The 12,766-nt window shown below is 56.3% G+C and overlaps 5 protein-coding genes across 5 annotated transcripts, besides 2 other annotated features; all 5 read right to left on the bottom strand.

Annotated features, from left to right (window-relative positions):
* Positions 1 to 154: 154 nt before the first annotated feature.
* Positions 155 to 305: a repeat region.
* Positions 306 to 1,908: 1,603 nt separating this feature from the next.
* Positions 1,909 to 2,254: a repeat region.
* A 634-nt stretch (positions 2,255 to 2,888) lies between these two features.
* Positions 2,889 to 3,806, bottom strand: LPMP_351170 (short chain 3-hydroxyacyl-CoA dehydrogenase, putative; the record flags this gene model as incomplete). The annotated part of the gene is made up of 1 exon (XM_010704752.1): positions 2,889 to 3,806. One exon carries the CDS (start codon positions 3,804 to 3,806, stop codon positions 2,889 to 2,891), a length of 918 nt encoding a protein of 305 aa, XP_010703054.1.
* Positions 3,807 to 4,862: 1,056 nt separating this feature from the next.
* Positions 4,863 to 6,230, bottom strand: LPMP_351160 (hypothetical protein; the record flags this gene model as incomplete). Its single annotated transcript, XM_010704751.1, has 1 exon — positions 4,863 to 6,230. One exon carries the CDS (start codon positions 6,228 to 6,230, stop codon positions 4,863 to 4,865), a length of 1,368 nt encoding a protein of 455 aa, XP_010703053.1.
* A 1,238-nt stretch (positions 6,231 to 7,468) lies between these two features.
* Positions 7,469 to 8,581, bottom strand: LPMP_351150 (hypothetical protein; the record flags this gene model as incomplete). The annotated part of the gene is made up of 1 exon (XM_010704750.1): positions 7,469 to 8,581. One exon carries the CDS (start codon positions 8,579 to 8,581, stop codon positions 7,469 to 7,471), a length of 1,113 nt encoding a protein of 370 aa, XP_010703052.1.
* Positions 8,582 to 9,935: 1,354 nt separating this feature from the next.
* LPMP_351140 (hypothetical protein) lies at positions 9,936 to 11,576 on the bottom strand (the record flags this gene model as incomplete). The annotated part of the gene is made up of 1 exon (XM_010704749.1): positions 9,936 to 11,576. The coding sequence occupies one exon, from the start codon at positions 11,574 to 11,576 to the stop codon at positions 9,936 to 9,938; it is 1,641 nt and encodes a 546-aa protein (XP_010703051.1).
* Positions 11,577 to 12,244: 668 nt separating this feature from the next.
* LPMP_351130 (ribosomal protein L24, putative) lies at positions 12,245 to 12,619 on the bottom strand (the record flags this gene model as incomplete). The annotated part of the gene is made up of 1 exon (XM_010704748.1): positions 12,245 to 12,619. One exon carries the CDS (start codon positions 12,617 to 12,619, stop codon positions 12,245 to 12,247), a length of 375 nt encoding a protein of 124 aa, XP_010703050.1.
* Between the last annotated feature and the right edge of the window lie 147 nt (positions 12,620 to 12,766).

Here is a 12,766-nt window from a genome sequence, read left to right as displayed (position 1 = left end):
CGCCACGGGGGGGGAGGGGAAGAGGGGTGTACGCTCGTCGTGCTTGCGGCATCGGTGCCCCGGAAGCCCAGCCGGCCGCCTGTACGAGATGGTGCGTGCCGCCCGCGCATGGCCCCCGCGGCCGATCGGTCTGCGTCTCTTTCGTGCTATCGTTGCTGAGTTGTCGACTCAGCTCATGGTGAGCGGGGGCCAACGCAACCATGCAGAGATGTCTTTCCGGCACAGCGCCGGTCCAGACCTGGAGGCGGGCGCCAAAGGTCCATAGCTGTACCCGAGGGACAGGCCGCCGGCTGCTTAGCCTCCTCTCAATGAGTGGGGTACCAGGCCCTGATAGCACGGGGAGGTGGCTGGAATCAAGGCGATTGACGCCAGCCCCCCCCCCCTGCAGTCCCACAACAATCAGATGAGGAAGGAAAAATACACTGTAAAAGGCAAAAAGGCGAGCGCAGACGATGAACAAGAGGAAGAGCATGCAGGTGAGCGCTGCGTAATGGCGACATACACAGGCGCTCGCCTGCAGAAGAAGAAATAAAGAGAGAGAGAGACATGAGGCAAAGACAGTGCAAAAGACGAGGTCAAGGAAGGCGGGGGAGGAGATGGGGAGGGGGGGGGGAAGTGCCGGAAACACCCAATAAAAGGAAAAAACTGCACAGGGCACTGTTCATCGCCACAAGATGCGGTAACCAAGCAGAAAAGAAAAAAAGAGAGGTTTTGCATGCAAAACGGAACACAGAAATGGAGGTTTTGTTGTTATTCCTCAACCAGTCACCCTGTGCCACACCACTGCAAGTTGCGGATGCTGCGAACTGCGTATATGTGGCGCTGGAGAACTGCCAAAGGTTGAGTGAGTCCATGTGTTCAGCACCGCAGGAGGACACAGTGGTCGAGGAAGCAGGTGCGGAAGACGAGTCAGAATACTGATGCAAGTGAGCTATCTTAGGGTGACATTCGTTAGCTTTAGTAGACATTGCCAATTACAAGGAGCGCTGCGAGTTCGCATTTAAAGAAGCAAAAAGTTTCTACCCCAAATCAGCAGCGAAAAGGCGAAGAAGAGCCGATCGTGTCACGACTCAGTTGAGATGCGGCACGGCAGAGGAGCGACCAAGCAGAAAAAGCGGTCCTGCAACGCAGTGGGTACAGCGAATACGTTATGAGAGGGCGTCACAAGCAACGGTACGTGTACTGTGCATTCGTGGTAGGGAGACGCAGACACACGTATGGGAGAGGTGACGAAGCGTGCGTACGCCATGCACCGTGTCTGCGACGGAGGAGAGGGAGATGCACAAGTCATTTTTTAAAAGAGAAATATGACGAAATAAACAAGCAATATTGAGGCACAGCAATAGAGACAGGGACAGGAATGTGAGGGAGAATGTAGAACTGAGAGAAGCAGGCGTACATCGGGGGTACTGTACCCTGCAGAAAACTGGCCTCAACACACGTGAGAGCAGCAAGAACATGGCACCGCCACAGAGGAAGAGAAAGCAAGAAACAGCCATTCAGCAAAAGACACGCAAAAGGCTGCGTACTGCGATACTAACCGCCGAGTCTCCTTGTCCACGAGAAAACGCGTCCACAAATACACTAAAACTAATGTGCATAGTCTCGCAGGGTGCCATCCAGTACGTGCCTGTCGTGGTACGGCTGCCTGTGCGTTCCTCTCTCTGTATGTCTGCCTCCTCTACGTGCAGCTTCACCTTTCGTGTACGACATCACTCAATGCGCTATTCGTGTAGGATGTCGTGGCAAAGAGACTGACGCTGAAGAAGCGTCGACAAGTAAAAGTGACACATAAATACCATCATCGCAAAGCAAAAAGCAGCGTAACCCTTGCGCCAAGTCGACGGAGTACATACCCGCTCACGAAAGTCTCGCGAGGCATCGCAGCTGACAAATGAGTAGAACCATCCTGCTCACCAGCCTGCCACAGGGCCCGCCCGATCGCGGGGTGCGAAGCAGCGCTAGGCACGCACTACGCCAACGCGCAGGCTCAGTTGCCGGAGCGCCGCCTCCTGACTCGTGCTCGATCGGCCCACACACACACACACACACACGCCGCCAGTCACCTCCCTCTCCGGGAGCGCTCAGGCTCGCCACACCAGTAGGCAGTGAGGGACACGGGTAGGATGCGTTCGAGTCAGGTTCACGCCCCGCCCACCACGTAGAGGGTACAAGGGTGCTCACTGTCGCATGTCGCTCCGACACAACGCCATCCACAACCCCACCGCCGATATGCGTAGCGCTACATTGCTCACCACCCCCACCCCCACCCCCACCCCACAGAGTGAGGTGTCCCCCGGCCATCAAAGAGATAAATACGCAGAGGAAGAAGAAGCACAAGAGAGAGACAAACACACGAAGAGTATCAAACACGTCACGTTTCAGTGAATAATGCGCACACTGATCGCCGTGTCGTCGCTTGGGAATACGCAAGCTGAGACCTGAAGAAATGGTGGGATCAAATGCTGTTTTGCTGAAGGCATGCTGTCGGCTCCTAATCACAGGCGATGCATCTCACACGTAGGCAGCTCCAAGGGGCACCTTTGCCGTGATGCACCCAGCAAGCACGGCGGTTGATATCACACACACACACACATGGAAAGAGAAAAGTGCGGTCGGTTAGGAAAAAGATGGAGAGCAACCTGGTAAGGAGCACCTCGAGGGAGCCTCAATGCCACAAAGGGTTTCACCGATATCGTACACAGAAAAAGAAGAAGAGTTCGATCGCCGAAAAGAAAAGAAAACGGAGACAATTCGGGATGGGCGTCAGCCATTCTCGGCCTGGACGGCCTCACAAGCTCGACCAAGTGAACCGCCGCTGCACCTATGCGGAGGATGGCACCAGGACCTCAGGGCTGAACGCGCTGCCCAGAGGAAAGATGCGTCTTTCAGGAGTTGATCTTGTGTCCCTTGCTGTCGTACTTGTAGTACCCTTCGCCAGTCTTTTTACCAAGCTTTCCAGCGGCGACCCGCTCATTGATTAGGGGTGAAGGCTTGAAGAGCGGCTCGTCCGGGTACATGTTGTGCCAGCCGTCCACAATGAACTTGATCACGTCGATGCCGACACTGTCACTGAGTTCAAACGGACCCATCGGGTAGCCGCAGCCAAACTTCATAGCCGTGTCCACATCCTGGAACGTCGCGACACCACGCTCGACTAGTCGGCACGCCTCCATTTGATAGGGCACGAGAAGGCGGTTCACGATGAACCCCGGAGTGTCCTTTGCAATGACGGGGATCTTCCCCACCTTCTTGCAAAAGGCGGTCAGCTGTTCGATTACCTCCGGCTTCACCTCCTCGGTGCGCACCACCTCCAGCAGCTTCATCATCGGCACAGGCGAAAAGAAGTGCAGGCCAGCGAAACGCTCCGTTCGGGTTGTCACGGACGCCATCTCGGTGATACTCAGCGACGATGTGTTCGAGCAGAATACCGTCGACCTTGGTGCCAGTTTGTCCAGACGAGCGAAGAGCTTCTTCTTCGCGTCAATGTTTTCCACAATCGCCTCGATGATCAGCTCCGCGTTGCCAGCAGCCACGGATTCGCTCGTTGTGAACGTGATGTGAGAAAGCACCGTGTCCACGAAGGTCTTCATCTTGCTTTCATCTCTGTCACATTTTTTGTTGGCAATGCGCAGCAACGACGCTTCGATCATCTTGCGCGACACGTCCAGCCGCGCATTCGAAATCTCCACCACAGTCACTGGGACACCCGCCTGAGCTGTAACCTGCGCGATACCGCCACCCATCGTGCCGCCGCCCCACACGGCAAGCGACTTGAAAAGCGCAGAGGGGGTGCATCGAAACATGGCAGAGAGAATGTTGATAGAGGCCAGAATAATTGACAAGAGAAAGGAGATGCAAGTGTTGAGCAGAAAAGTGAAGTGGCTACACAAGGGCCAATGTTGCACGTGGCGGGTGCTCCCTCCAATGGTGAGCAGCGTAAAAGATCGATGGTAGATGAACTGTCTCCTCCTCACTGTGGCGTTTGATTTCCCCGGCGTAGCGATGGAGAAAAAAGGATCCAGTGAAGTGCTGCGTGGGAACCCCAATGGGGAGGGAGAAGCGGCGAGGGTAGAACGAGACTTGGAGGTGAAGAGGAGAGCGAGAGGAAAGGAGAGCCAAGGAAGACTATAATGTCAACCCAATGTCTTTGGGTGGTAGCGGCATTGCGTGAGCGGCAGTAAACACGAGAACACTGGGACGGAGGTGTTCTGCACAACCATGCCGATACTTGCAATACTGGTGGTTGTGCATTACACGTAGAAGCAGTACGTCAGAGGAGACTTATCAATCAATTCGGGGTGGGGTGGGGGTGGGGGTGGGGGCGAAAGAAGAGCCGGCAGAGGGATCCGTTGAGAAACAGCACGACATGCATCAGTACACCCTTGTTTTGGGCATAACAAGGCTTCAGAGCCGGCGTTCGTCCGGGTGGAGTTTCTTTCGCTTCTTTTACACGCCTCCTGTTTCGTTCCCCGGAGTTCATTTTCCGCACCATTCAAGGCACTTTACCTACTCTGGGATGCACTTTACTTACCTCCGCATTCTACCACTCATCCCCATTAGTATGGCGCAAGGCTCAACGTAGCCCAAAAAGAGAGGGGGAGAGAAGCACAGCACTAACGTAGCGTTCCATGTAGAATGTCATTGCCACCACATCAACAGTAGAGACAGAGAGAGAGAGAGAGTAAAGGAGAGCAAAAAAAAAAATAGAGTGACAGAGACGAACAACAAACGTTTGCATAGTGCGCAGCGACCTCCCCCCTCTTCCTTTTCTTTCTACTCGCGGAGAAGAGGTGAGAGCGAGACAGAGGTGAGACAGTAAACAAAACAAAGAATAGGAAGAGGTGCCATAGGAGCCCATTTTACAAATCTCCCTCATCCTCGTTGCCGCTGTGCGGCATCGCCGGCGCTTCCTCCAGCTTTGGCGCCATACGCGGAATGAAGATGTGTCCGCCTGAAACCTCCTTCTTTGCCAGGCGCGCATCATGAGACGCCACAAACTGCATCAGGCCCTCGGCGGAGAAGGCGCCGACAAAGTTGTAGTACTTGGCTGGGCGGTCCAAGGAAAGGAAAAGGACATCGGGGAAGCCATTCTGGCCCACATCGAAGTACTCGCGCACGGCATCGCTTCCTTGCCGGTCTACGACGACGAGGGACACTTTTTGCGCCTCTAGCCCCATCATTTCCAGCAGCCTGACCGCGAGAGTCGAAAGCACCGCCCCGGCCTTCTCCTTTGCTGCTGAGTCGCCCGTAGAGTCGACAAATACAGCGAGACAACGGTGCTTCTTGGGCAGCTGCACGCACTTCTTTGCCCAGCTTGCTTGATCCTTCACGAAAATCGGTTCACGTGCTACCTGCAGCCGTTCCTCCTCTGCAATATCAGCCTGCCGCTCAATCAGCTGCGTCATCATGTAGAGGCGTCGACTTTCTGCTACCTTGAGAAAGTGCTGGTTTTCCGTAGATTTGGCCTTCGCCACAAGCGCGGCGACAGTGTCCGTGATGTGCGTCGAGAGAAACAATAGCGCCTCCCGATAGGAAAGCGAGGAGGAGGACGTGTCAGGCATTCGAATAACACGGTCGAACTCGTTGCTGTCTCCGATATCGTCCGCTGCGGCCTTGTGGAGCACCAGTAGGGCCGGTAGATTGTCTTTGCTAGTGATATTGTACCGCTGCGCGATGATGGTCGCGTTTGGCGCCGCGAATGCATTCGGCACGACACCGAACACAGCGTCGGAGGCGAAGCGATGGCTGAGAGCGAGGTAGCCGCCTGGGGTGTAACTCTTGGAAGGAAAGTAGAGAACATGCGGGAGCGCGGGGTACTGAGGGTACTGTGCGAAGAAGTGGGCGAGATCGACATCGTTGTGAATCCGATGCGTGGCAGACGACGAAATGCACGACAGACTCCACGAGAGGATGTTCGGTATGTCAATACTGCCTTGATAGGCAATGGGGAGCTTCAAGGCCTTGCCACCCTCAGCAGGCGTATCGCCGACGCCTTGGAAAAATAAGATGACAGGGCCGCTGCCAGCGTTCATAGCTTGCACTAGTGATTGTCCAGTTTCCGAAGACGCGGGCACGTCAGCCACCTCAATGCCAAACCCATCAAGCTCCGTCGAGATGTTCCGTAGCAGCGGGGCCCAAAACGTAGGCGCGGCGGCGCTGTTATGCTCAAAGACAAACACGACGAGAGGGTTGGAGCTGAGGGTCATGTGCTGACGGTACGACTCCATGGTCGTGAAAGAGTACACTAGCGGACCGAAGAGGCCGACGACTCCGTCACCGTGTGTGCCTGTTTGCGCCACTCCACTCTTGAGACTCGCTGAGAGAAGCAGCAGCAACACCAGTATGCGCATGGGGGAGTAGCCGCCCCACTGGTCTCCTGTCTGGTGGCGTGAGAGCCAGTACCTCATTGTAGCTGAGTTCGAGCGCGCCTGTGCGAGTGCTCAACGTGAGATGCGTGTGTGGGGGTGGGGGTGGGGGGGGTGTCGTGCTCTACTGCCGAAATTGGCGTGGACCGTCACAGCTCATGTAGACAAAGTGCCTCCGAGAGAGAAGAGAGGTGCTCTGCGTCGTATGTGTTTTTCTGCTCTACGTATGAAGCACAGAGAGCCCGAAAAAAAGGATCCCAAGGAAGAGAGGAGGGTGAATGGCGTTGCATGAGCCCCTGCGTACGTGGCCGTGCTTGAGTGCGCACGCAGGCCTCACATCAGTTATTGAATGGAGACGGAGTCACGTTCCACCCTGCGCGAGAGAGAAGGGCGGGAAGACCGATGTTATCCCAGGGAGAGAACAAGCGAATAAGGAAGGCCAAAAGGACGGAGAAGGGAAACTTTCGTACGCCACTGTTGTCTTACCTCATAATCTCGCGATGGGGGGAGCACACCTCGCAGCTTACCAAAGAGACTGACTTGGTTGCTGCTCCACTGAGAGTTCGTTTTTTTCGGTTGGGTCACATACACGCCACACGCCGCGCACTCAGGACCAAAAAGGCTTGCGCGTCTATACACGAGGAGGAGAACCAGAACACGCCGACAGGCATAGCGGTACCGCGAGAGAAATGGTGTGTGTGTGTGTGGGGGGTGCTTGTCTGTGCCTGTGTGGGTATGTGCGTGTGCATGCAAGATCGCCCATGAGAAGAACAAGCTAAAGAGTACGGGGAAACCCCACCCCACACCCGCCACGACACTCAACGACGGAGGGAAGAAAAAGCACAGCAAGTGGCTAAGGGTAAAACGAAAGGGGGAGGGGGGGGAGGGATTCAGGCTTGGGTAGCACTCGCTCACTCCAGTACAGCACTGTAGGTATCTCACTGAACAAGACACTCACCCGCCCCTTTAGCCCTAATACATCTGCCCCCAAACCGGTGTGCACTCGCGCAGTCCACAGAGTATACGTTACAACGCACTGCCGACTACAAGTGGTCGTAGGGTGAGGGCCTGTATCTGTGGGACTCTTGGCTGAGGTACGACTAGCTGGCAGCAGCAGCAGCAGCAGCAGCCTCCGCGTCCATCATGGCCTTCTCGCGAGCATCGCGTTGCTTAATGTAGTTGATGTAACCAAAGCGCGCGTGGGTCCAGTACCATACCTGGTCCTGGTTCGGAAACTCCTCCAGCGGCCTCTGCCACCAGAAGCACTCCTTCTCCCAGTCCTTCGGCACACCAAATGGGCGGATAAAAGTGCGACCGGGGTAGTACATGTTACTGCTCATCGCCCGCATCACCGTCACCGACATGGCGTTGCGGGCGATGAGGTAGAGTGTGCCCAACAGCATCATGAACAACGGAATTTCACGCCACCCAACACGCATGTTGCTGTCGCTCCACGAGCGGAACCAGTTGTACCGCTCCACCTCCGACACGAGTCCTTCATCTTCCATGCCAAAGTAAAACTCCTTCTTGCATTGGAGCTTCGGCACCTCGTAGCCCGGTGGCGGCCAGTCTGGGTTCCAGGAGCGGGTACGGATAGTAGGCTGAATCTCGTCCCACTTGGTCAGCGCGTGCGACCAGTGGTACCACGTCTGCCGATTCAGAAGTTCCTTGGGCACACTACGAAACCCAGGACGGTTGCGCTGCCACGCCTCACCAGGATAGTAGAACTCCTCCGCATCCCATTGCTCTTTAACCGCGTACGCCGCGGCTACCTTCGTGTTTACGCCAGGCTTTGTGTACTCGTCAAAGTACTCGTACAAGCGGTACTTGGGCGGCGTGTGCAGACTGCCATGGTTTGTTGTCGTGTTATCCTCACGTGACCCCTGGTAGAACTGCTCACGCCCCTCCGCATTGCGGAGCTCAGACTGCGAGTTGATGTTCTCGTCGACGCGGTGGTAGTCCCACTTCTCCCGCGGTCGCTCCGTGAAGAAGCGCTGATTCTCCAACTCCTCCTTCGTGACACGGGTCGACTTGCCACCGTACGGTAGCGTCCAACCATGAAAACTGGCGAACTGAAAGCCATGGTAGTCGCGCCGAGACACCCAATACGCGAAGCTGTTAGAAGGTGCGAACACAACGGCGACACCCGCAGCAGTGAGGGAGGGCCGGCGCACCGCCACACGCTGAGGCAACGTCGACGCACGACGGAGCATTGTACTAGCCAAAAAAAAAAGAACAAGACCCAGTGCCCAGACGAGTGGGGTAGATCCACGCAGTGTGCTCCGATTTCAGGGAAGTCGCACGTGACTATGCAAGCAAGACTAAAGAGGGGAAAAGCTCCGATAGGTGCACACCAGAGGAAAACACGAAAACTGAAGTAGTAGAGAGGTCACGTGCCCCAGGGAGAAGAAGAGCTACAATCGAAAATAGCGATATGTGACGTCTGCGTGTGCACCTTCGAGCGTGCTCGTGGGTGGTCGAGAAGAACCCCCGAGTTGCGGAATGGAGGGACTGGGGCCAGCGAGAACACTCCGAAGCACGACCACCAACCCGCCCTCCCTACGACCAGGGAACAAGTCAGGTACAGAAATCGATAGCGACAAGACGACCGACAGAAGGGCGGTCGCACCTAACAGAGGCGCATACAGAGTAGTGACACGCAAAGAGGGATTCCGAAGGCAGCGTGGAAAGGAAACCTCTACACCCAAGGAACAACAAGAAGAACTGGGGAAAACACTATACAACGTCGGACGTTCGCAGTGAAGCGCGACCTTTGTTCCTCTTGCACTGAAGACGAATGTACGTATACAAATACACGCAATGCACGCACAAGTAAGACCAGCAGAGTCTGTACACCTCTGTGGCTCCTCTGTGGGCTAGAGGGCGATACTACGTTTGCGTGGGCTGGAAAGTAGAGCGGAGGGGGATAGTGATGCTTGGATGGTCACCCACACGCACATGCGCGTACTCAGTGGCACTCTGTCAACTCCCCAGGAAAGCCACTATCTGTCTGGGATGAGAATGAGCACGGCCCTTTCTGTTTCTTCGGCGATCAATGAAAGCGCTGCATGTAAGGGGAGGGGGGAGAGTGCGGTGTACAAGACAAGTGCGAGTGGCCCCGTCAAACACAATGAGCGTCCTCGGTGTCGTCGAGGTGAGGCGGTAGAAAGACAGAGAAAAAAGAGGCAGGTGGAGCAGGCGTGATGGTTGATAGAGAGTGCAAGGCGAGCGAGAGCCATGCAGCTACAGTGATGAGTGCAAGTCTTGAATGCTTGTCAGCGTCCGCGACAGGTGCTGACACCCTGGGAGGCACAGAAGCCGCACTGTAACAGAACATGAGGAAGCCTTCAAACGAAAGGAAAAGAAAACCATCACGGGTCACCTAGGCTTTTGTGACGACAGTGACATCCGTTACCGGGTTGGGTTGCGTGAAAGAGAAAGCAGAAGTAAAGCGCAGCAGCTGGAAAAGCGAAAAAGAAAAATACCACATGTCTCACGCTGAAACAGAATGAGAATACTTCATTTCACCGTTGCCGTCACACGCGTGGCAATGCACGATGAGAATCTTCAGCGAGACCACCGCTTTCGACTCCCGCCAGTGGTGCTGATGCGGCCCAAAGTCGCCTTGGCAGCCATCGCCCGTGGCGCCCTTCTCGACTCTTCCCGCGCCAGGTGTACATAGAGCTCCTGCAGGACATGGTGGGACTCATGCGTCAGGAGCTCTGTCAGAGCACCGAGCTGCATGAGTTGCTGGAGAAGCGATGCGGGTGGGTCTGAAACAGTCCACTCTCTGATTGCAGGACTCGGTGTGCTCCCTTCTTGGATCCTCGGCGTCTTCTGAGCCGGAACTCCGCGGACGTCGCACTGCTGCAGGAATCCTTCCGTACTCAGTCGCTGCAGGACGAGCTGAGCTGCCTTGGCAGAAATGTCGAAGGGGCACTGACGCGTGCGATAGGCCTCTACTTCGTCAGCAGTCAGTTGCCCGCGACCACCACGCGCGCTAGGCGATTTCGTTAGGACGAGCGCGGCAAACAGCAAGTACGTCAATTCCACTGGCTTCAACCCGGGCCGCTCACTGTCCGAGCTGCTCTTCTCTATCAGGCGGTGGACGCCATCGAGCTTCGCCACCTTGCAGGGTTGCAGCGCCTCACCAGTGCGTATCGTGCCACCCGCGCCCCCGCACCCCTCGCCGAACGAGCAGTTCCCCGCGTCCTCCTCTTCATAACTCACAGTGTCGACTGCGGCGCGTTCTCCGTCAGTAGAAAGAAAAGACCGGCATGAGGCACAGTTTCTGGTCATGGCGGGCATGACCGTGGCGCTTCCTTGCGCTGCAGCACTCGCTAACACCGGCTCTGACGAGAAAGAGCTCTCCAACCCAGAGCGCAGGGGATCAGAGGGCGTCACGATCGCAGCACTCTGTGCTCTTGCCGTCTCCTCTACCATTCTCGGAGCAGTCCTATCGGTTACCTGACTATGAATCGTCAGGAGCAACGGGTGTCGTAGAGCGACGGAGAAGAGGTGGTGACTGGTGTCCATGGACCCGAGGTGCACACGGTGCTTTACCTCGTCCTGGTAAAGGTGAGTCATATGCTCGCTTGCCGGCGCAAAACAGGGAGGCTCATAGGAGGCTGGGGTCACCTCATCGTAGTAGGTGAGGCGCATCGTGAGCACCCGCTCAGAGAGCAGCGGCGGTAGACTTTCCACCACATCCATCAGCCGCCCCAGGATGGACGTGAGAAGCAGCTGCACCTCTTGCTTCGTGCACCGCCGCTTGCGATAGGCCGGGATGGCAACAGCGCTGCCGCTACTCTGCGAGAGTGCCGTCGTGTCAGCACCACCTGCTATCGTTTGTGGGGTGTTGAGCGTCATCTGCGCCCGCTTGCCGTCATCCGTGTAATTGAAGCCAAAGCAGTAGCTCTCCAGCAGCTCTCGGCACTCCGCGTCGAACACGCAGAGGGACATCTCCTTCAGGTAGTGGCGATTTAGCGCGTCAAAGGCGCCCTTCTCAATCCACTCAGAGATCGTGATGGACTCCGTGGTGGAGGGGATGAGCTGGCGAAGCGGGAGACCAAGAAACGGGCGCTGCTCAAAGGCGTTGTCGCTGCAGAGTCCCCGTGCATACGTGATGCACGACACGGAGGCACGCACAAAATTACGAATCGCCGCAAGGCTCTGCGTCTGGCTCACGGCCGCCACTGTCGACGTCATGATGAGACGACAGTGGCGAGCGCAAGCGGTGAGGGATGACGGACCACAATAGGCGAATACTTCAGCTAAATAACCCAAAGCAGCACGTGGCGGGCACAGCTCGTTCGCTCTTTTGTTTTTTATTTCGTACGAGCAGTTCCCCTCTGTGAGGAGGAGGAACAAACCCTGTTGTCACCTGCAAGCCACTAGGGTAGAGCACAGACGAAGAGAAAGCAAAAGCGAGAGCCGCCAGAAAGAGAGACGGAGAGAATAGGAGGAGATATGGAAGAACCCCCCCCCAGCGGCAGGAAGAACAGAAAGTGAAGAGGGGAAGAGTCAGAGAAGAAGAGAGCGTCACATAGTGGCACTGCACAGCTCTAGAAACACCTACATCAAGGCACACGCATGCAGAGCAGAGGCGAGAGGCACAAAGATGTACTCCCGGATACCGACTAGGTAGCATCAATGCCGTTCTCCATCCCCGACTTGAGCGTGCCCCAACACAACTCCCAAAGGTGCTACGCTCCTGCAGTTGCGACGCGGAAGCAACATCCTTCGAACTAGGCGTCAAAGTAGGCCATGCGGTGCATAGGTGTCTTTTCCTTTTAAATGAAATCATGCAGCCAAGAGGAGACAAACAAAATCAAAAAGACATACTGTACGTAACTGCAAGACAAGGCAGTTGGGCTTCACTTCTTGGCGGCCTTGCGCTCGGCGACCTCCGCGCGGACGGCCTTGGCCTTGGCGGAGCGGTCCTCCTTGCGTGTCGCGCGCACCTCCTGGATGTAGGACAGGTCGGCACCAACGATCGCACGCTGCACCCTCACCGCGCGAGCAGCGCGGCGGCGGTTCACGCGGTCCGTCGTCGTCTTGCGGTGGATGCGGCGGTACGTGCGCGTCCACGGAATAAACCTCGGGTTCTTCTTGCGCATGTACAGCGCGAAGCACTTCGGGCGCGAGAAGGTCAGCACCGGCTTCGTGGACAGGAACGCGAAGGGCACGTACCGGCGGCCGTGGCCGGGGTGCACCGCGAAGTGGGAGAACTCGCACTCGATCGTACGCATGGCGACTACGAGGCGCCGAGAACAACCGCAAAGCAAAAACAAAAGCACGAATCAAGCACGGTGACGACAGCGTATGTCGAGAGCGATGAAAAGAAAGCGAATGGGCAACGTAGAGTTGAGGGAAGGCATCGCAAGTGCACCACGAAG

The sequence above is a fragment of the Leishmania panamensis genome (assembly GCF_000755165.1).
Source record: "Leishmania panamensis strain MHOM/PA/94/PSC-1 chromosome 35 sequence".
NCBI classification, from domain to species: Eukaryota; Euglenozoa; class Kinetoplastea; order Trypanosomatida; family Trypanosomatidae; genus Leishmania; species Leishmania panamensis.
Note: the sequence above shows the minus strand (reverse complement) of the source record. Positions and strands in the feature narration are given on the sequence as shown.